The 23,860-nt window shown below is 39.9% G+C and overlaps 1 protein-coding gene across 7 annotated transcripts in view; it reads left to right on the forward strand.

The window, feature by feature from the left end:
* The first annotated feature begins 2,078 nt into the window (after positions 1-2,078).
* PCNX1 (pecanex 1) overlaps positions 2,079-23,860 on the forward strand; it is a 173,481-nt gene continuing 151,699 nt past the window's right edge. For 5 of the 7 annotated variants that reach the window (XM_036269486.1, XM_036269573.1, XM_036269405.1 and 2 more), the window contains exon 1: positions 2,510-2,662. In XM_036269486.1, coding sequence (XP_036125379.1) covers positions 2,510-2,662 — 153 coding nt within the window. Of the gene's footprint in view, positions 2,663-23,860 lie in introns of all 7 variants that reach the window. The other 2 variants (XM_036269327.1, XM_036269713.1) reach the window with 2 other exon arrangements.

Consider the following 23,860-nt stretch of genomic DNA (forward strand, 5'->3'; position numbering starts at 1 on the left):
AGTTCTATTTGTTTTCATCAGTTCCTCATAGAGAGAAGAATCAAGACCTGGAATCCAGCACTGAGGTTGTGGCTTTACTATAAGCAACACATTTTCTTAATGCCTGCCATGATTTTCCAATTTTTGTCTGCTCCTGGATTTCCCAAGATTGTGTTCCAGCTACCCATTGGCTTACAACACTCATTCTCTGCTGAACCAGCCTGATGCTGGCTGCCTTCCTGCCTGCTGCCTGTTCCATACCCTCCAGATACTGTCTTCTGGCTGCAAGCTCATCCCACCAGCAGGGTCTTCCAATTTCATATATGTATCTACTTCTTCCAGTCCCCCTCACTCCTATTACAGTTAATCCTTCTATAGTAAACTACAGCAGATATTTACTGGTGTGGATACTGATGTGGTTTTGGAATTTTATCCTTGTTTACATCTTCTTTGTGTTGGAAAGCTTGGGATCAGTTCCAAAATCTGCTCAGAGAGCTTTCCTGCCTCCTTTGGAAGAAACAAATGAACATATGACAATACCTTGTGTCCACAACCAAGCCTGAAGGCAACTGTTTTCATTGTAAACTTGTATTATTTAATCTTAATTTTGCTTTTAGATATACTAATATATTTAGAAGTATATTCTGGCCGGTGTTTGTTCATGTCTCTCAATTTCAAGGTATCTTATTGGAACTTGATGGCTTTGTGGTTATAAGGAAACCAGTCAGGGCTGGGGATGGTGTTCTACAGAGGTAGTTTCAACCTTTCAGGTACGTTAGACTCTTCCAGAGGGCTTGTTAAAATAAATTGTGGGGTCCCAAGACTCTCCGGAGTAATGCCTGAGAATTTGCATTTCTAACAAGTTCTCAGGTGATGTTGACACAGCTGATTCTGGGACTACACTTTCAGAATAACTGGTCATACCTTTAAACTGGCCACAGGTAACCAGAAGCTGCTGAGCAGTTATTCATCAGTTCAAACTCTTATCTGAATGGATAAGGCAAGACAGTGTTGACAAATAGACTTCCAAAGTTCAGTCCCTGCTATTAGGATGACTGCTGGTGTCAGAGGTCTTCTTAGCAACTCATTACTTAGAAATGGTGGGAAATATTAGTTTCTTTGAGCTTCGGTTTTCTTAACCATAAAATAAGCCTGTATGCTGCCCTCACTCGAGCGTTGTGCCGGTCAAATGAAACAGGTGTGAAAATGTTTGGATGGTAAAATGGTAAGGCACTGGGAGGTACTGCAATGGATTTTCTATACTCTTCTTAAAATGTCACCAGCTTCTTTTGGCTCTCTGGCTTTTCTTATTAAAAGAGTGCCTTTATTGCTATCATAAACTCAAACTTCATACTCTAAAAAAAATTAATTCAGTGAGATCAGACATGCCTTATAAACATTACACAGGGCCAAGAATGATTCGGTCCCTTATAGCTATAAAAAGAGAAGTACGAGACCCTATTGTGACTTGGGGTGCAATTACAGTTAATGTTCCATTCCTGTTTAGATTGGCCCATTTAATAAAAATGGTTACAAGGGACAGCACGTTAAAAAACAAAATCACCGCGCTCACTGATAAACCTGTCCACTTTAAACTTTTACATCTCATGCAACTTCTGTTCATTTATCTGTCTTTGGAAGTGGTACGCCCTCCCAGTAGTGGACCTGGCTGTTCTTCTCACCCCCAGGGCTCCCAGCCCACTCCAAGGGCGAACACCGTTCTCGCTCAAATTGGGTGCATTTGTGATTTTTCAACAGTGTCATCATCCGCTGTACCTGATTCTTCCAGGCCTTCAATGAGCAGTTACTCAGACACTGGTCTCATGGTTGCGGGCGTCTCTAATAAATATCATACAGCGTCAGCCAGGGTGCTGACAGGGTTCTGAAGCCAAGGTCTCGGAGTGAAAGATCAGGTTCAGGGGCTGATCCAAAGACTTGCCAGGTTCGTTTGCCTGGAGAGGAGCGGGGTCTCCTAGAGCCCCGCCCCCCGCCCGCCGGGCCCGCGCGCGCTTCCCCCGGACGCCGGCAGGAGGTGCCCGAGGCGGCCGCGGCGCTGCGCGCACCCGCGCGGAGCCGGCCCAGGGGGCGGAGGGAGAGGAGAGGAGGAGCTGGAGGGGGCGCGGCTTGCTGCCCGTCCCTCCCGGGCGCCGGGCCTCCTTCTCCGCCGGGCCCTGGGCTGGCGGCCGGCGGGGGTCGCGGCGGCGGTGGCGGCGGCGCGGGCGGGCCGTGGGCGGCGGGGGCCAGGCTCCGGCTCCGGGTGCTAGGAGACAAGATGGCGGCGGCGCCCTGGAGGCCGGCCTCCTCTTCTCCGCTCTCCTCCGCCCCGCCGCTCGCCGCCTCCTCCTGGGTCTCCTCCTCCTCGTTCGCTGCCTCCTCCTCCTGCTGCAGCAGCCCTAGCGACCGCCGAGGCGCCGGCCCGCTCTGCCGGAGCTCCGGAGGAGGATAGACGGGGCAGCTGCGGGCTCCGGCGACCGAAGCCGAGCTGGGGCCGGGGCGGGGGCGGCGGCGGCGGCGGCGGCGCCGGGTGGGGATGGGGTCGCAGACGCTGCAGATCCTCCGGCAGGGGGTGTGGGCCGCGCTCAGCGGGGGCTGGTACTACGACCCGCACCAGGCCACCTTCGTGAACGCGCTGCACCTCTACCTGTGGCTCTTTCTGCTCGGCCTGCCCTTCACCCTCTACATGGTGAGTGTGGGGGCGGGGAGGAGGGTGGCTCCTTCCCCCTCCGGCTGGCAGGGAAGCGCCGGGTTTCCAGTCCGGCGGGCAGTCGCGCCTCCCTGGCCGCGGGCCGAGGTTGCGCCCTCCTCCCCTTCGCAGGGCGTGCGCCCCGCCGCGCGTCGGTGCCTCGGCGCCCGCCGCTCACTGTCATGCTGCCCTGCTCCCACTCCCCCGGCGTTAGGGCTTCCCCTACTTCAGCGCTGACAGCACAAACGGAACGGCGGCAGCCCCCACCTCCCGCCCCCGGGCGCCCCGCCGGAGTGCTGGGAACCGGTAGCCTCCTAGGCCCCTTCCTGGGGGATCCAGCCTGTCCAGCCCTTCTCCCCGGTGGGCACTGCGCGAGCCGGGCTCCCTGCCCCACGCGTTCGGCGGTGGGCGCGGAGCGTTCTGCCCCCGCGGGGCCGCCGCATTCCTCCTCGGCACGCGTGCCGGGCTGCGCTCCGTGCCTCGGGCACCCCGGGCACTCCCTTCGCCCCGGGCGGGTCTCGCCCCTCCCCTCGGGGGAACCCTCCCTCCACCTCGCCCCGAATTCGCGTGCGGAGCCTTCGCAGCGGGGCAGGCTGTGTGCCGCTCTGTTCCGAACGCGTTTGCCGGTCGGCCGGGCTCTCACTCGCTAATAGGTGGTGGTTGAAAACCTGGCTCAGCACCTTCCTGCCTCTGAAAGTCGTTGTTTTTGCTTACCGCTGGTTCTTTCCAGTTCAGCTCCGTGGTCAGTGGCTGGTGTTTCCAGGCCAGCTCCGGAGGGGGGCGGCGGGCAGCGGCGGAAGCGGTGGGGATGCGGGGAATCTGGCTGGCATTTCGGCAGATCTGTTTGGATTGGTTCACGGCCTTTTACTGATTGGCATAGGGAAAGTACTGCCTGTTGCTGAATTCAGTGCGATCAGCTTCTCCGAATGATCTAGGTTTTTTAAGCTTTATTTTCACTGAAAGTTGTAAGCGATTTTTTTTTTTTTTTAAACACTTTAGGTTAGGGTGGGGCATTGGGAAAAATAATGTGGAAGAGGGATGACACTTAACCTTGAGTTAGATTTTTAAAAATAACGTAAGGGAAGAAAAGGTGGGAACTTTTTATTTTAGGAGAATTGCTTTAAATGTATTTCTGCTAACTTTGTGATTCTTCATTGAGTTAAAGTAAGGGTGCTGGATTAGAAAATCAGGGAATACAAACAACTATAAGAAGTGCTAAAGGTGAGAACACCCATTTTTTTCCCATAAGTGAAGCGCATTTTTGCTAATTGACTGGAAAAGTGCTTGCTTGGGGAAGATGTGCTACATTTCATGTGCTAAATTTGTCAAGCAGATTTTAATTTTTCATTGAAAGTGTTTTGAAGGGACTTACCGCCTGAGGTAAAAAGACCATTTAAAAAATACTGTTGACTGATGTCTTATTTTTTAGGGGACTTGTACAGTCTTGTCCCATTCTGAAAATTGATCTCAAAGTATTATAATTTTCAATCAGTTCTGGCCTAGGGAGTTCTATTTGCACTTCTGTTCCTTCCAGGAATGTGACATCATTAATGAACAGGTTGACCACATTGGGTGTAAGAATCCTCAGGCTGCTACAGAGCTTTCTTTCATAGCAAACTTCTGTTATATTCAGGAGGATTGTAAATTTATAACAAACCGGTCCTTGAGGTGAGAGGATTAGTTGCTGTGTCTCAGTGTAAGATTTCCATGTTATTAGCACATGAACTGTGCTGGTGGCTAAGTCTCTTTGTGTATTTAACAAACATTACTAAAGAAAAGTTAGAGCAAATAGAAAGCAATACATTGACTTTAATGCCTCATTTGGGGAGTTTTTCAGTTAAATTTAATTCACAAATAGTATTTGAGTTTTTACTATGTACTGGGCAATTTGCTGGGTTCTTTCTGGGAAAATGAAACTGCTTTTCTGACTTTCTTGTCTCAGTTAATGCAACTCTACCCTTCTTAAATCTTGTAAAAAGCTCTCTCTGATTCTTTTTCTCTCTTCACATCTAGTTCATCAACAAATCTTGTGGATTTTATTTTCAAAATCTAACTAGAATCCAGCTAATCATCATCATTACTGCTTTGGTTCAAGCCACCACTCTGTCCCTTCTGGATTATTGCAGTGTTCTAATCAGACTCACTGCTTCCATTCTTTATTCTCTAGTCTCCACACAGAAGCCTGAGTGGAGATCAGGGAGGGTACTCTTCTTTGCTCAGAGCCTGCCTCCCATGTGTCTACCACTGCCCCCCCCCCAATACATTTGTCTTTGTACAATTTTTTCCACAGAACTATGTTCCTGCTTCATGGTCTTTGCACTTGCTTTTCCCCTTCAGTCTGGATGACTCCTTTCCTCTCCAGATAATCTGTATGACTTGCTCCATTTGTTTCAACTTTCACGTATATGTGAGGCTTTCCCTGATAACCTGTGTAAAATACCAACTTCCCAGTTCCTACAATACTTCCTAGCCCCTCAATCCTCCTTTATTTGATAGTACTTATCACTATTTGATATATATTTATTTACTTAATATCTCTCTTATCTCGTTAGAATATAAGGTCTAAGAGGGCAGATACCGATGCGTTAAAAAATGCATTTACAACTTTCAGTGAAAATACAGCTTAACAACTGAAGTCTTTCGGAGAAAGAGATCGAACTGAATTCAGCAACAGGCAGTACTTTCCTTTTGGCAATCAGTAAAAGGCCTTGAACCAACCCAAACAAATCTGCTGAAAGTTCACTGCTTTGGTGTCAGGACCAATATCAGTGCCAAGCACAGAGTAAGTACTCACATACTAAATAAATGATTAGAAATGAGCAAAACACAGCTTCTGCCTTCAAGGAACTTGGGGACATTGAATAGTTACAAGCATTAGAACTGCTGAGCTTATAGTCAGGGGATGATCTTAGTCTAGGGGCAGTCAGCAAAGAGGATTTGTAATCATTTTAGGAAACTAGTACCTTAGTATTGAGGTAGATAGTTTGAAGTAAAAGCCAACATTTTATGTTAAATTTTTAGACAGTTATAGATGATTATTTGCTCTTTCAATAATAATAATTACAAGTAACTGTAATTATGTTTACATAACTGTTATTTTTTTTATCCCAAACCCTGTCCTCATTTTACTGATGAAGATACCTGAGGTTTAGCCATCAGTGACTTGTTTTGTGGCCTTAGATGGATAATGAACTGGGGTTTAATATACATAGAGCTTTTAAAGCCATTATGCTGGCAACCTTTTTTTTTTTTTTTTTTTAATATCTGTTTATTTTGTTTTGATAAATATATTTAATGCTTTTCTCTTTTTGTTTTTAGTTAATTTTTTATTGAACAAATTTGACAATGTATAAATTTAAGGTGTACAACTTATTACTTTGACACATTTATATATTATAATATGATTGCTGTTATAGTGATATTTATCACATTACATAATATTGTATACATTCATTATATGTGCACCAGTTTTTTTTTCTATGGTTTTTTTACTACTGGTTGCAAGTTGTACCCTTTTGAAAAAAGGGTTGGGTGGGCCCTGGCTAGTTTTGCTCAGTGGTTAGAGCATTGGCCCACAGACCAAAGAGTTGAAGGTTCAATTCCTGTCAAGGGCATATAGCCCAGCCGGTGTGGCTCAGTGGTTCAGTGTCAACCCATGCACCAAGAGGTCGCCAGGTCAGATTCCAGGGCACGTGCCCAAATTGTGGGCCTGATCCCCAGTGGGGGGCATGCAGGAGGAGGCCAGTTGATGTTCTCTCTCATCAATGTTTCTCTCTCTCTCTCTCTCCTTCTCCCTCCCCATCTCTCTAAAAAGCAATAAAGAAAAAAAAAATTAAAAAAAAAAGGGGGGGCATATACCTCAGTTGCAGTTCGTTCTCCAGCCGTGCGGGAGACAACCAATTGATGTATCTCTCTCACATGGATGTTTCTCTCTCTCTCTCTCTCTCTCTCCCTCCCTCTCTCCCTCCCTCCCTCCCTCCTTCCCACTCTTTCTGAAGATAAATGGAAAAATATCCTTTGGTGAAAAAAATCCTTGGGTGAGGATATATAACAACAAAAAGAATGGCTTATTAAAACAGTTTTTCTGCCCAGCTGATGTGGCTCAGTAGTTGAGTATCGACCCATGCACCAAGAGGTCACCGGTTCGATTCCTGTTCAGGGCACATGCCCAGGTTGTGGGCCAAATCCCCGGGGGGGCGGGGGGGGGGGATGCAGGAGCAGGCCAAGTGATGTTCTCTCTCATCAAAGTTTCTCTCTCTCCTTCTCCCTTCCTCTCTTTCTAAAAAATTAATAATAAAAAAAATTAAACAAAAAACAAAACTGTTTCCTCTGTAATGTTCTATGACTATACGAGATGAGATAGTAATTCAAACCATTATGTTAGGGTACTGTTTTCTTCTGTAAAGAGGTATACCCCTAGGTGATGAGTAACAACACTAAAATCTCTTTACATAAGTGGTTCTCAGACTCCAGTTGACATCAGAATCACTTGAATACGTTAAAAATGTGCACTTGTGCACTCTGATGCAGAAAATCTGGAGTGTGGTCCATTAATTTGTATTTTATAAACATCTAGGTCAGTTTAAAGAACTTGATCAATATGCCCATAATTCCCAGCTCCTGACTTAAATCCAGCGGCCTACTCAGCATCTCTTCTTTTTTTTTTTATCCTCGCCCAAGGACATTTTTCCATTTTTTGTTCAGGTAGAGTGGGAGGGAGAGAGAGGAAGACAGAGAGAGAGAAACATCGACGTGAAAGGGACACATTGAGTGGTTGCCACCCACAGGACCCAACCAGGGCCGGGGACAGACTGCAACCAAGGTACATGCTCTTAGCGGAAACCGAACCCAGGTCTCTCTGGACCACAGGCCGATGCTCTAACTGCTGAGCCAAACCGGCCAGGACTCAGCATCTTTTCTTGACCGTCTCATACGTATCTGGTCCAAAACCATTCTCGATTCCCCACTAAACGCACCATCACACAACTTGTTTTCTTTGTCATTGTCATCTTGGTTTATGGCACCATCGTGTATCTAGTTGCTCATGTTATCCCCCTCGTCTTATGAGCAGATCTTATCAATTCTGTCAGAACATCTCAAACGTCTTTCCACTTTCTGGCTCACACTCACTTTTTGTCTGCATTATTACCTTGGCTTCTATTCTTGCCCTTTTAAAACCATTGTTTCCCACAAATAAAAGACGTCAATCTATTTGTGTCACACAAATCCCCTTCCCCCTTTTAGTATCATTCACTGATTTTCTTTTGCATTTAGAATAAAATCTAACATCCTTGCTAGGGCCCCACCAAAGCCATTTCTGCCTTCGTCTGCAGTTTGTCCGATTTCCTGCTGTGCTGTAGTCACACTGGCCTCCTTTCTGTTAGTTCAATCTTCTGAGCTTGTTCCTCCTGCCAGGCTTCTGAAGGGATGCTCATCCTTTTTGCTCTTTGCAGGGCTGGCTGCTGCTTGGTCTTTAGGGCTGGGTTCAAACATCATCTCTTCAGAGTGGCCTGAACTGATGACCGTAAATAGGTTTTCTCTTTTCCATCATTCCATCCTGTAACTTTCTTTTCTTTTTAAATATATTTTTATTGATTTCTTTAGAGAGAGAGGAAGGGAGAGGGAGAGAGATAGAAACATCGATCTGCTGCCCTAGTGGGGATCGAGTCAGCAACCTGGGCATGTGCCCTGACCGGGAATCCAACCGATGACCACTTCCTGCATGGGACAATGCTCAGTCCACTGAGCTACAGCGGCCGGGCCCATCCTGTAACTTTCTTCCATAGTGCTTATCAGAAACATGTTTACACCTTTGTTGATGTGTTTGCTGTGTCTAACATTCCCTCCCCCCAGTACCTTATAAGTTTCATGAAGGCAGGAGCCATGTCTGTTATCCTGCAGTGTATATCCAGTGTCTACATCTGTGCTTGGCTTGTATTTGGTTCTGAATAAATATTTATTGAATGAATTTTGTATTATATATGTGAATCTTCTTTAGATTTATCAACTTAACAGATACAGAGTAGTTGGGGGTGGAAGGAGTATTTAGCCTGTATTATCTGGTAGAGTTGCATCTTACCTGGGGGTTAGGTTAAATATCAGTGTGCAAGACATAAATCAAATATAGAATTATTAAAAAATTGAATACACAATGACTCTTGAAAAACCCTTAAGTCGAAGTATAGCATATATAGCTTTTTTTTAAAATCCTCACCCAAGGACATTCTTCAATTTTTTGTTCAGATAGAGTGGGAAGGAGAGAGAGGAAGATAGAGTGAGAGAAACATCAACGTGAAAGGGACACATCAAATGGCTGCCTCCCACAGGGCCCAACCAGGGCCGGGGACAAACTGCAACCGAGGTAGGTGCCCTTAGTGGGAACCAAACCCAGGTCTCTCTGGACTGCAGGCCAACGCTCTAACTGCTGAGCCAAACTGGCCAGGGCAGCATATATAGCTTTTTAAAAAAATGAATTTTTTTTTCTTTATTTATTTTTAGAGAGAAAGGACGGGAGAGGGAGAGAGAGAGATAGAAACATTGATGAGAGAGAACATCGATTGGCTGCCTCCTGTACAGTATATATAGCTTTCTGTATAATACCACTTGTGTAGTTATACATGTATATACCTATGTACACATGCTATATATAGTAATATATGTGATATAAATCTTTGGAGAGATTGTATTCAGAAACTAAGTCACTCATAAAATTTATGAAGGTTTCAACTTTTTCTTCCTGGTTATCTTATTATTATTTTCTGTAGCTGATCTTTATCATCTACAGAATGATAAATCCTTTATTAGTAAAGATTTCTCTGAGGCCCTCAAGTCATTTTCTTTCCCCAAAGATTTAAAAATATTTTAAAGGCCAGTGTAAATAAGATTAAGTTATGATGACTGAAATGGAAATTTGCATATTTCCTAAGAAGTTTTAATTGAAGAAGGAAAGCTATTGTATTATAAATTAGTAATTAAAAACATGACTTTTTAATATTAGAATATTTTCTATATCCTTTAGGAAAAGTTTAATGAATAGTGGATGGTCTATTTTGACCTTTATTCTGTGCTTTTTCTTACCAGTATTTTCAGTATTTAGTATTGAGATGAATGTAATTATTTCCATAATTGGCTACCACACAGATATAGCTCTTATCTCTGTTATGTCACCTATAATAAATTAAAGATACATTGTCCAAAGATGGTTTGTAAATGAAGTTTCCAAGAAAGCAGCCATATTTGTTAGCTTGTAGAAAAACTTGTGAATTTACAAAATGTTTTAGTGTCTTCTGTTAAAGATGTTTTCTGCTATTTGAGAAATTACTCCAAGTTGTAAAATTATTTGGCAGTTGAAAAACTAGGAAAGTTTCTATTTCTTTTCCAGGTTTTGAATACACAGATTTAACTAGGTGGTTTGCCTTCTCTAACTGACTGTACTGAAAGTTACATAATATTTTTCCAACATTTTATTTTGAGAATTTTCAGACATAGAAAAGTTGAAAGAATTGTATTCACTGCCTAGATTCTATAATTTTTATTACATGTCTTCATCTGTGTATTCCTTTATCTATTGAGACCTTTATTTTTTATTTTTTATTTGGATGAGTGTGGAGCAAGTTACACACTCAGTACAAATCACCCTTAAACATTTAAGCAAGCATACCATTAGAGTTCTAAAAGCATAAATCCTAGGTGAATCATTGGATGAGTTTTGATAAATGAATATACCTGTGTAGTGTAAATCCATCATGCTGTAGGACATCAGCATCACCCCAGAAAATTCCTGCATACCCTTTTCAGTTAGTCCTCTCCCCCTTCGTGTGACTTTTCCCCCCATCACTGATTAGTTTATCCTGCTCTAGAACTTCATATAAATGGAATCATGCAGCATGTACTTTAAGTCTTTTTCACTCAGCATTATGCTTTTTAGATTCATCTATGTTATTGTATATATCAGTATCTTGTTCCTTTTTATTGTTAAGGTATATATGCTGTACTTTGACTTAAGGGTTTTTCAAGATTCATTCTGTATTTAATTTTTTATTTGTATGAATATACTAGTTTGTTTATTCATTCTCCTGTAGATGAGTATCTCTTTCCAGTTTTTTGGCTATTTTGTAAAAGATGTTACCTCAACATGAAGGATAGGTTTTGTCAGAACTCAAAGAAATTGGAAACTTAATGGAATACCAGATATGTTTTTTTCTTCCCAAATAAGACCATGTTTTAATTTAAAATAAATTAATGATAATTGCTTAATTATTCCTTTCATTTTAATTTTAGTAGACTGTAATACTGTACTTTTATTTACTCATTATTTAGATTTTTCTCTGTTTTGTCAACACTGAGTAGAACCTTTCTGTTCAAATATATGTATGCTAAATCAGAAATTATAGATAAGTAAAAAGGAGAAAATAAAAACCACCTGCAATCTCATTCACTCAATCTGTTGAATGTTTTAGTAATCAAAATGTATTTGGAGCTTATAAATACATATTATGCTTTTTTCTTACAAAAATGGGCTGATAAAATTTGTACTGTTTTGAAGCCTCCTATTTTGCTTGACTATAGATTGTGAATGTTTCCATGTGGGGAAGAAAAAATACAGTTTTAATACCTCTTGAGTAGACCATAATATGGGTCTGTTACAGTGTATCTAATCATTTGGTTATTAGATATGTAGGTTGTAGTTTTTAGCTATTTTGGAAACACTAGGGTGAATATTCTTTTTTTTTTTTTATTCTCACCCGAGGACATTTTTCCATTTTTTGTTCAGATAGAGCGGGAGGGAGGGAGAGGAAGAGAGAGAGAGAGAAACATTGATGTGAAGGTACACATCGACTGGCTGCCACCCGCACGACCAACCAGGGCTGGGGACAAACTGCAACCGAGGTACGTGCCCTTAGCGGGAACCGAACCTGGGTCTCTCTGGACCGCAGGCCGACGCTCCAACCGCTGAGCCAAACCGGCCAGGGCTAGGGTGAATATTCTTGCAAGTAAAATCTTTGTATCACTCTTTTGTATAAATTCCTAGAAGTAAACTTGGTGGATTAAAGGACATGCATATTTTTATTTGGTAAATAATCATTCATTTTACAAACACTGAGTGAATCTTTATAATGAAAGAGTATATATTGAATGAGAAAATGATAATTCGAGGTTCCCCGAGAAGGAAAAGTAGGTTTATGGTCCAGGTAGCACAGAGAGTAAGGGACCATGCTGATGGAAGAAGGGATAAGCATTTGGTAGTGAAGGTGAGGTAGATCTTTTATGATTTATGTTGAAGTACAGAGCGAGTGTTTTCTGTTGGAGGAGGATATTCAAGGTTTGTGGTAGATCTCCAAAAGGTGAAATGTGATTTTTATTTTTGGAGAGTGGCAAAGTGACCTGACTAGCAAGAGATGGTAGGATTGCCAGACAGTTTTAAGGGTGACTTTGAGGTTGGAGAACGTGAGTTTAGAGTGTTGAAGAGAAATTTGGGGTAAAATTTACTTGGAAGTTTTCAACATTATAGAGGGTACTCCAAGCCACAGAGTAGATAAGTATAATTCATTAAAAAGAAAATGGCTCAGCAGAGGAGACAAGAAAGGTTAGAGGAAAAGGAAGAAAGGAACCCTTTCCAGAAGCCAAGGCAAGAGAATATTTTGAAGAAAAGAAAATGGTTGAAAATGCCAAATTGTTCTCCTGAAAGGTAGTGCTAATTTAAATTTTCATCAGCAGTATTAAGAATACTTGTCTTGCCCTGGCCGGTTTGGCTCAGCAGTTAGAGCGTTGGCCTGCGGTCTGGAGAGACCCGGGTTCGGTTCCCGCTAAGGGCACGTACCTTGGTTGCATTTTGTCCCCAGCCCTGGTTGGGTCGTGTGGGTGGCAACCACTCGATGTGTCCCTTTCACGTCGATGTTTTTCTCTCTCTCCCTCCCTCCCACTCTATCTGAACAAAATATCGAAAAATGTCCTCGGGTGAGGATAAAAAAAAAAAAGAATACTTATCTTCCCATCTTTTTTTTTTTTTTTTTATCCTCACCCGAGGACATTTTTCCATTTTTGTTCAGGTAGAGTGGGAGGGAAAGAGAGGAACAGAGAGAGAGAGAGAGAAACATCGATGTGAAAGGAACACATTTAGTGGCTGCCGGGGACAAACTGCAACCGAGGTACGTGCCCTTAGCGGGAACTACACCTGGGTATCTCTGGACCGCAGGCTGACGCTCTAACCGCTGAGCCAAACTGGCCAGGGCTTGTCTTCCCATCTTTACTCAACACTTTCCAAAACAGGGTGTTGTTACAAATTTTTTATTCAATGGTATGTTGCATAAAATCATTTCAGTAGTAATTTTTTTTTGATAATAGGCAGAATTTCCTTTAAAGTATTTTTTTAATTCAAACTCTTCTTAGTCCAAATTAAGGATGTTTATTGCACTAACATGTCATATAACTTTTATCTGATTTTCCTATATTCTGTACTCAGATAGTTTTCACAGCAGGGAACTGATAAACAAGCAGAAATCTTTCTTTGAGAGATTGATTGCTGCTTTCTGTTATTTAATCTGAGTGAAATCAAATGGTTTTCCTGTCTCTGTATGCAGTTGCGGAAGGCAGAGAATTATTTTATACCTAGGACATCCAGGAATAGTAACACTAAGTTAGTATAGACCAGAGTGGAAAAGGGCAGATTAAGACAAACATTCTGTAGATTTTACTACTGTTGACTTCTTGACAATATAAATAAATTTTTACCATATCCCAGTGAAATAGGTAGCTTATGATTCTGATTCCTCGTCTGGTTCCTCTGTCTGTTCCCCAAGAAATTGGTTAAATGCTTTCTTTGGTAGAATTGCAAAACAGTTCAGACTTCCATTCTCTTCCTTCATCTTTAGAATCTGAGGGGGTTGCATCTTTTATAACTTGCACTGTTGATGCTAGTCTCTGTTGTTCTGTGTTATAAGAAAAGAAAACCTGGGGAAAAACAAGCCATTTCCTTTTGAGGCTTTAAGGAAAAAAAAAGTCCTCTTCTGCACTGCTTTGTACAAACCCCATAGAACCCTCAGTGCCAACTGCCCTAAGAATAGGCAGGAAGATTAGTCACAAATTTGAGAAGCTTGAATCACGTATCTGGCTGTTTACTTCAACTATCCCTCCTCACTTCCTAAATGTTGTCTAGACATAAACTAAACAGATTCATCTGTTTAACATCTTTAAAACTTTTTATTTTGAAATAATTTTACATTTACAGAAAAGTTGCAAAAATAGTATAGAGTCCTTTTATGCCCTTTGCCCGGCTGGCTTCCTCTCATATTAAAATATTACATAATCATGGTGCATTTATCAAATTAATAAATTAACATGGTATACTATTATTAACAAATTATAGACTTTATTTGGATTTCACCACTTTTCCCACTAATGTTCCTTTCCTGTTTCAACATCCAATCCAGGATGATATATTGCACTTCGTATCATAATTTTTAGTATGGTTTTCTTACTAATTTCCCTTACCATGCTGAGATTCTAATCTTTAAAGAATTTTATAGTTTATAACAATTTATTAAATTGTGTCATAAGAAACATTAGTGAAAGGTTTTATGTCTGTGATAGATACATTTTAGATGGACAAAAGAGAATATTCTGAATGATTTTTAAATCATGCATTGACCATTAAGCTGTGTTAGGCTATTTTAAAATGGATATATTTTATATATGAAGAATTATATTAAATGAAATAATTCTAAAGATGAAAAAGACTTTAGGTTTAAACCTCATTCACATAGAATGGACACCAGTATAATGCTGCTTTTTCCTAATTTATGAGTTGGAGGCAATGAGACAAATAAACAACTATATTACAAGGTAGAATACGATTAATCCTTTATGTGTCATAAAGTGCTGAGGAATTGGAAGGAATACCCAGTTATTTCCTAGAAGGATTTTTGCAGAAGATAATTCATACATTTACTATATGTTGGACATTGTGGTAGGCCTTATGGTAGGGGGCCTTCATGAGGTTTGTTATTAGTCCTGGAACAGTATTTCCCATAATCTTCCCACCAGGCATATGAATCTTTGTTCTGGGGAAAAGATTGTTTAGTAAAAGAATGATGTTGTCTGGCTGGTATGGCTCAGTGATTGAGTGTTGACCCATGCACCAAGAGGTCACTGGTTTGATTCCTGGTCAGGACACATGCCCAGGTTGTGGGCCCAATCCCCAGTGAGGGCACGCAGGAGGCGGCCAGTCGATGCTCTCTCTCATCAATATTTCTATCTCTCTCCCTCTCCCTTCCTCTCTTTAAAATCATTAAAGGGAAAACAAAAAAGAACATATGTTATTGGTTATAGTGGTTTGCTCTATTACCAAATATTTTATTATAATATATCTAATATGTTTAGGCTTTCTCAGTGAATTATTTTTTTAACTTTTTAGAATATTATGTTCCTAATATCACTCTTCCTGATCAGTATCTGGAATGGTTAAAAGAAAGAATGTAAAAACAGTTAAGAAAACCACAATAAACCAATTATTATTTGCACTAAGCAATATTCTGTTTTATTTATGCCATAATATATATTATAGATGATTTCCACAAGTATCACAGAACCTTAAGACAGAACCCAAGTGAACTTTACAAAGAAGTAAAGAATTTTTGGGGGGCATTTTAATAATGAAATCCTCGATTTAAAGATATTTTTAAAGTGAAAGTAATTATGGCTAATTCAAATATTAAACTGTGTTATCAGAGAGTCTTTTTTCAGCCCTGTTATGTCACAGGAATATTAAAGTATACAGTATGTGCTATTGAAGAATAAGCATAAAGTAATCTTATTTTTCTAGTTTTAAAAAAATTTTTTTTTTATCCTCACCCGAGGACATCTTTCCATTTTTTGTTCAGATAGAGTGGGAGGAGGGGGGGAGAGAGAGAGAGAAAGAGAAACATCGACGTGAAAGGGACACATCAAGTGGCCGCCACCCGCACAACCCAACCAGGGCCAGGGACAAACTGAAACCAAGGTACATGCCCTTAGCAAGAACCGAACCCGGGTCTCTCTGGACTGCAGGCCAACGCTCTAACCGCTGAGCCAAAGCGGCCAGGGCTTTAGTTTCTTTATATGAAGATTTTCAAATGAACAAGAAAATCGAAAGAATAATATGTAATCACCTATATGTGTACCTAGATTCAACATGTATGAACCTTTAAAAATATTATATTTGCTTCTTCTGAATACTGATGCATGATATATTATCTGTACGCTCATTGTCTCTCTCAGACACACACGTATATATCTGATGCATTATGACATGTCAGCCCTCAATTATCACATTGAAGATCATTAGCACTAATTCTCTAATATCTAATATCTAGTTTATATTTAGATTTTTCCAGTTATCCCCAAAATGTCATGTCTAGTCAATTTCCCCAAATCCAGGAGCCAATTATGGTTTAATCATTTCTCTCCTATACAATTGACTTTTAAAAAGTCTAGGCAGGGTAATTATCTTATAGAATGTTCTACGTCATGGATTTGTCTAATTGTGATGTCATGTTTTTCCTCTCTATTCTCTGTAGTTTCTGTACACTTAAACCTTATTTTACTATCCAAAGTTATGGTTTTTAGAATTTGTAAATTTTAACATGATAGTAAACATAATTAGTGTTTGTTACAAATTTCCCTTTAATTTTGCTTTGCCTTTGACTTGGTCATCTTAAGCAATTACTGACATGTTTATAGCATATTTTTTGTTAACATCATTGTGCAGTGTTACTATTACTCAAGCTTTCATTGTGTATCTGTTTTGGCTTTCTTCCTTTTTAAAGACATCTTTAGGTAAAACAAGGAAAGTCAAAGTAAAATCACAAAGGGTACCACATAGCTCTTCACTCTATTCTAGGCATTGACGTGCACTCTATTCTCAGCTAATTAAAGTTTTATATATTTTTGCTTACTAATAGGTGAGAGGAGAATTAGAATTCTCCGTTGGCTGGTATCAAACTGCATGCTCTTGACTCTTCTGCTCACTATGAATGACTGGTCATGTTTTTTCCTTCTGTAGCAAGATGCGTATAACAACACAGGTTAGAGTGAGGCTAATGTAGGGATAATCCTGAATTTGTCTTTTTTTTTTCCTAGAGAGAGAGAGGGAGAAACATTGATGTGATATTGTTGTTGTTGTTTTAAATCCTCACTTGAGGATATTTTTCCATTTATCTTCAGATGGAAAGGGAGGAAAGGTGGGAGTGGGAGGGGAGGAAGAGAGAGAGGGAGAGAGAGAGAAACAGAGAAACAGAAACATCCATGTGAGAGAGACACATTGACCAGTTACCTCCCTCATGACCCAGGGCTGGGATCTGAACCAAAACCGAGGTACATACCCTTGACTGGAATTGAACCCAAGACTCTGGGTTGATGCTCTAACTGCTGAGCCAAACCGGCCACAGCTTTTGCTCTTTTGTTTGAAAGTTGAGTTCTTTCTAAGTGATTTTTGAGAGCCCTTTGTATATATAAATATTAGCTCTTTGTCAGATATTAAAAATTTCCCCTAATTTGTCTTTTAACTTTATGATTGGGTATTTTGAGCATATAAATTTAACATTTTCAGTAGTCACATGTACTAGTTTTCTTCATGCTATAATATCTTTCCCTGTTAAATATTTGTGTAAAAACTTCATGTTTTTATCTAATAATTTTTAAATTTGGAAATAAATTTACATGGTTAAATAAAAAATACATAGCAACTCTAAAAGGTGGTGAAATTTCTTCCTTTTGTGCCTGCCCACCATCCTCCCAGTTTTCCACATGTACTACCCTTTCATTCTTAAGAAACCACACTGAGCCCTGGCTGGTTTGGCTCAGCGGTTAGAGCGTCGGCCTGCGGTCCAGAGAGAACTGGATTCGGTTCCCGCTAAGGGCTCGTACCTTGCTTGCAGTTTGTCCCCGGCCCTGGTGGGGTCCTGTGGGTGGCAACCACTCAATGTGTCCCTTTCACGTCGATGTTTCTCTCTCTCTCTCTCCCTCCCACTCTATCTGAACAAAATATGGAAAAATGTCCTCGGGTGAGGATTAAAAAAAAAAGAAACCACTGTAAATAGTTTCTTGTGAATCCCACCACAGCACACAGATGCAAATTCAAATGTGTCTGTCATGCTTCCCCACCACACCATTCCATATATTGTATCTCTCCCAGTACTATATCTTGAACATCTATGCAAAAGGATTTCTTTGTTTTTGTTTTTTTTTAAATTGAGATATACTTGACATATTATAACATATTAGTTTCAGGTGTACAACGTAATGATTTGCTAATTTTTTTATTCATTTAATTTTTAAAATTTATTTTACAGAGAGAGGAAGGGAGAGGGAGAGGAGGAGAGGGAGAGAATATTGACGAGAGAGAACATTGACTGGCTGCCTCCAGCATGTCTCCCACTGGGGATTTGGCCCATAACCTGGGCATGTGCCCTCACCGGGAATCGAACCGGCGACCTCTTGGTGCATGGAACCATGTTCAACCACTGAGCCACACTGGCCAGGCATGATTTGATATTACTATATATTGTGACATGATCATCATAAGTTTAGCTAACATGCATTACCACACAGATACAAAATTTTTTTTCCTGTGGTGAGAACTTTTAAGATTTACTCTCTCAGCAACTTTCAGATATGTAATACAGTATTACTAACTGTAGTTACCATGCTGTAATATACACTGTATTCCCATGACTTATTTACTTATTTTTTTATCTTCACACGAGGACATTTTTTCATTTTTTGTTCAGATAGAGTGGGAAAGAGAGAAAGGAAGAGATAGAGAGAGAGAAACATTGACGTGAAAGGGACACATGGAGTGGCTGCCACCCGCACCACCCAATCCAGGCTGGGGACAAACTGCAACCAAGGTATGTGCCCTTAGCAGGAACTGAACCTGGGTCTCTCTCTGCACCACAGGCTGACACTCTAACCCCTGAGCCTAACTGGCCTGGGCATCCCATGACTTATTTTTTAACTGGAGGTTTGTACCTTTCCACCCCCTTCATCCATTTTACCCACCCTTCATCTCCTGGCCTCTGATAACCACCAGTCTGTTCTGTATCTATGAGCTCCATTGTTTGTTTTGGTTTTGGTTTTAGATTCTACATATAAGTGACATCATATGGTATTGTTCTTTTTCTGTCTGACTTATTTCATTTAGCCTAGCGCCCTCAGGGTCCATCCATGTTGCTACAGATGACAGTATTTTCTTTTTTATGGTTGAATAATATTTCATCGTGTATATACATTACACTTTCTTTATCCATTTATCCATCAATGGACACAAGTTGCTTTCATGTCTTGGCTATTGTAAATAATGCTGCAGTGAACATAGAGGTACATACATCTTTTTAAATTAGTGTTTTGGACTTCTTCTGATGAATACTCAGAAGTGGAATTGCTGGGTCATATCGTAGTTCTATTTTTAATTTTTTTTAAACCTTCGTACTGTTTATCATAGTGGCTGCACCAGGTTACATTCCCACCAGCAATGCATAAGGGTTCCCTTTTCTCCACACCCTTGCCACCACTTATTTCTTGTCTTTTTGATATAGTCATTCTAACAGGTGTGAGGTGATAACTCATTATGGTTTTAATTTGCATTCCCTGATGATTAGTGATGTTGGCTGTCTGTGTAGCTTTGGAAAATGTCTATTCAGATCCTCTGTCCATTTTTGAATTAGATTTTTTTTTTTTGCTGTCTTTAAATAGTTTGTATATTAACCCCATATCAGATATATGATTTGCAAATATTTTCTCCCATTCCTTATGTTGCCTTTTCATTTTATTGATAGTTTCCTTTGCTGTGCAACTTTTTACTTTGATGTACTCCCACTTGTTTATTTTGCTTTTGTTATCAAACCCCAAAAATCATATCTAAGACTGATGTCAAAGAGCTTATTTCCTATGCTTTTTCCTAGGAATTTTATGGTTTTGGGTTTTATGTTCAAGTTTTAATCCATTTTGAGTTAGTTTTGTGTATGGTATACGATAGTGGTCCAGTTTTTCTATTTCATGTGGCTACCTTAATTTTTCCAATACTATTTATTGAAGAGATTGCCCTTTTCCCCATTGTATATTCTTGGCTCCTGTGTTTTAAATTAATTGGCCATATGCGAATGAGTTTATTTCCAGGCCCTCTATTCTGTTTCATTGATCTAGATGGCTCTTTTTATGCCAATATCGTACTGTTTTGATTACTATAGCTTTTTTATGTAGTTTGAAATCAGGGAGTGTGATACCTCTGGCTTTGTTCTTTTTTCCCAAGATTGCTTTGACTATTGAGGGTCTTTTGTGGTTCCATACAATTTTAGGATTATTCTATTTTTGTGAAAAATGCCTTTACTATTTTTATAGGGATTGTGTTGGATTTTGTAGATTGCTTTGGTTTAGTATGGACATTTTAACAATACAATAAACCCTCAATTTTGCGGACCTTGATTTAACGGACTTTGGATTTAATGGACATTTCCATTTTAAAATTCTTTTAACCAAGATTTGCTCATAATTAAATTAACAGGTTATTTTTTGTTATTAATTCACTATTATTTTTAACAGATTTTAGTGAATAGCCATATGTTGGAAAAAACGCTGTAGTAATTTCACCAACATAAATATTACATATCTATAATTGTAGTTTACATGTTTAAATCCAAGAGTCATTGCTCGTAAACAATGGGTAATGATGAGTACGTGATCACACCACATTGCACAGAAATTGGTTCTGTTGTTGTGTGGCATGACTTTCTGCAGCAGTTTTAATGTTTTTGGGCCGATGTTCTAATGTGTGCTAAGCCCCTCCTCCAGCCGTGTGTGTTTGTTTACTCATGGTGACTGGTGAATGCACACATTTACTAGACCTATTCAGTATAAATTTAAAATTACAGTATTACATACAGAAAACTTTTCTGTGAAATAAAACTTTCCATGCATACTTAAATTTAATCACATAAATGTGTCTGATTAAGTCTTCTAGTTCATGAGCACGGACTATCTTTCCATTTATTGTGTCTTCTTCAGTTTCTTTCATTAAGTTTTATAGTTTTCAGTGTACATGTCTTACACCTCCTTGGTCAGATATATTTCTAGGTGTTTTTTTTTAAGCAGTTGTAAATGAGATTGTTTTCTTAATTTATCTGATAGAAACTCAACAGATTTTTGTATATTGATTTAAAATATATATTTTTCCCCTAAATACTTTTTCTTTATTGATTTTGGAGAGAAGAGGGAGAGAGAGCTAGAAACATCAATGAGAGAGAACATCAATTGGCTGCCTTCTGCATGCCCCCCACTGGGGATTGGGTCTGCAACCTGGGCATGTGTCCCGACCAGGAATCGAACTGGTGACCTCCTGGTGCATGAGTTGACTTTCAGCCAGTGAGCCACACTGGCTGGGCTGTATATTGATTTTTAATTTTGAATCTTTACTATTTTGTTTATTAGTTCTCACGGTTTTTTGGTGTTTTTTATATATAATATGTCATCTGCAGAGCGCGACAGTTTTGCTTCTTTTTGATTTGGGTGCCTAATTGCTCTGCTTAAGGACTTCTGATACTATGTTGAATAAAAGTGGTGAGAATGGACACCCTTGTCTTGTTCCTGATCGTAAAGGAAAAGCTTTCAGCTTTTTATTGTTAATTATGTTAGCCATGGGCTTGAGATATATGACCTTTATTATGTTGAGGTACATTCCTTCTATACCCACTTTATTGAGAGTTTTTATCAGAAAGGGATGTTGAATTTTGTCAATTGTTTTTTTGCATCTAATGAGATGGCCATATGATTTATTCTTCATTTTGTTAATGTGGCGTATCACATTGATTGATTTGTGGATGTTGAACCATATTTGCATCCCTAGAATAAACCCCACTTCATCATGGCATATGATCCTTTTTTTTTTTAAATCCTCACCTGAGGATATTTTTCTATTGATTTTTAGAGAGAGTGTAAGAGAAGGAGGGGGGGGGGGAGAGAGACATCAGTCTGAGAGAGACACATTAATTGGTTGCCTTCTGCATGTGCCCTGACTGGGGCAGGAATCGAATCTACAGCCCAGGTACATGCCCTTGACCAGGAATTGAACCTGTGACCCTTTGGTCCTTAGGCTGATGCTCTAACCACCAAACCAAATAAGCCAGGGCTGTGTTTGATACTTTTTTTATCTTCACTCAAGGACATTTTTCCATTTTTTATTCAGATAGAGCGGGAGGGAGAGAGAGGAAGAGAGAAAGAGAGAAACATCCATGTGAAAGGGACACATTGAGTGGCTGCCACCCACACAACCCAACCAGGGCCGGGGACAAACTGCAACCGAGGTACGTGCCCTTAGCGGGAACCGAACCCGGGTCTCTCCAGAACACAGGCTGATGTTGTAACCACTGAGCCAAACCAGCCAGGGCGTGTTTGATACTTTAAAATACTATTTATTTGGTTTGCTAATATTTTGTTGAAGATTTTTGCATGTGTGTTTATCAAGGATATTGGCTGTAATTTTATTTTCTGTGACATTCTTGTCTTGTTTTGGTATCAGGGTAATGCTGGCCTGGTAAAATGAATTTGAAACTGTTACTCTGTTCTATATTTTGTAAGAGTTTGAGAGTGGTATTCTTACTTAAATGTTTGGTAGAATTCACCAGTGAAGCTGTCTGAATTCGTTTGTTGGGTTCAGTTTTTTAGTAGTTGTATAGTATTCTATTGTTTGGATGTATTAACATTTTCTGCTGATAGGCATTTAATTTGTTTGTAGCCATTTGCTAACACAAACCATACTGCAGTTTTTACAAATGTCATCTCACATGTGTCCAGATATAATATTAAGATAAATTCTTAGTGACATTGAGCATCTTTTTATGGACACAAACAAGTGTGCTGATTGCTGGGGTGCTGGGGATAGATGGAAGAGGGTATAGGGAGGATAAGTGGTGATGGAAGGAGACTTGACTTGGGGTGGTGAACACACAATGCATTGTACAGATGATGTGTTGTGGAATTGTGCACTTAAAACCTGTGTAATTTTGTTAACCAGTGTCACCCAAATAAATTCAATAGAAAGGGGAATAAAAGATAAATTCTTAGAAATGAGATTGCTTGGTTAAAGGGGAAATGCTTTCGTAATTTTGAAAGATACTGCTAAATTGCCTTTCAGAAGGGTTGCATCACTCACTTTGCATGCCTGAAAGCCATGAATGAGAGTTTGTGCCCGTGTGTGCCACAGCCTCACATAATTTTGCCGTTTTCATAGGTAAGAAATAGTATTTGAGAATGGTTTTAATTTGCAACTCTATTTTGAGTAGGGTTGAGCAGCTTTTCATAAGCTTAGGGTCTTTTTTTTGAGGTCTTTTTTCATGTGCTTTATCTATTTTTAAAAATCCATTTTCTACTTGGTTGTTTCTTACTGATATCTAAGAGCTTTATGTATTAAGGAGGTTAGTCCTTGGTAATGCATTTGCAAATATCTAATAGTTTATAGTTTATCCCATTTGGAATTTATTTTACTGTAAGCAGTGTATAAGCCCCTAGCTAATTTTTTTTTGATAGGCAGTTGTCCTAATCAACCTATTTTATTAATCAGTCCCATCCTTTTCTCAGTGTTTTTTTTTCATAATATGACTTCCCACTGGGGTATTTGCATTTTTTATCAACTTGTCTGTTCTTAATATGAACGCCATATTTTTTAGTAAGCCTAGTTTTATGTATTTTTCTTTCATAGTATTAGTCTTTGTTGTCATTCTTGTCATTATTTTCTTGACTATTCTTGCATGTTTATTTTTCCATTTTCTTAAGTGTCCCAGAGATTCCATTGAATTTTTTATTTCAGTTGCCTCCTGCACACCTTCCACCCGGGGTTGAACCCACAACCCCGGGCTCGACTGGGATTCGAACCTAACTGGGAATCAAACCTGAATGGGAATCAAATCAGCAACCTTTTGGTGCAGAGGACGACTGTCAACCAACTGAGCCACACCAGCCAGGGTGTCTTCATTTCTTTTATGTCCCTCAGTAGATTTTATTTTTCAGAAAGTTTTCTTTATGTTTACCTTGCACATTTTCCCTTAGGATTATTATTTTTAGATAATAAGATTTTAATTTCTAACATGAGGGTAAATGGAACCATTTCTATCACTGTGTTTCTAATGGGTTGTTGCTTGTAGGTAAGAGAACTATAGACTTTTATTTTAATCC

The sequence above is a fragment of the Molossus molossus genome, unplaced genomic scaffold (genome assembly GCF_014108415.1).
Source record: "Molossus molossus isolate mMolMol1 unplaced genomic scaffold, mMolMol1.p scaffold_m16_p_1, whole genome shotgun sequence".
NCBI classification, from domain to species: domain Eukaryota; kingdom Metazoa; phylum Chordata; class Mammalia; order Chiroptera; family Molossidae; genus Molossus; species Molossus molossus.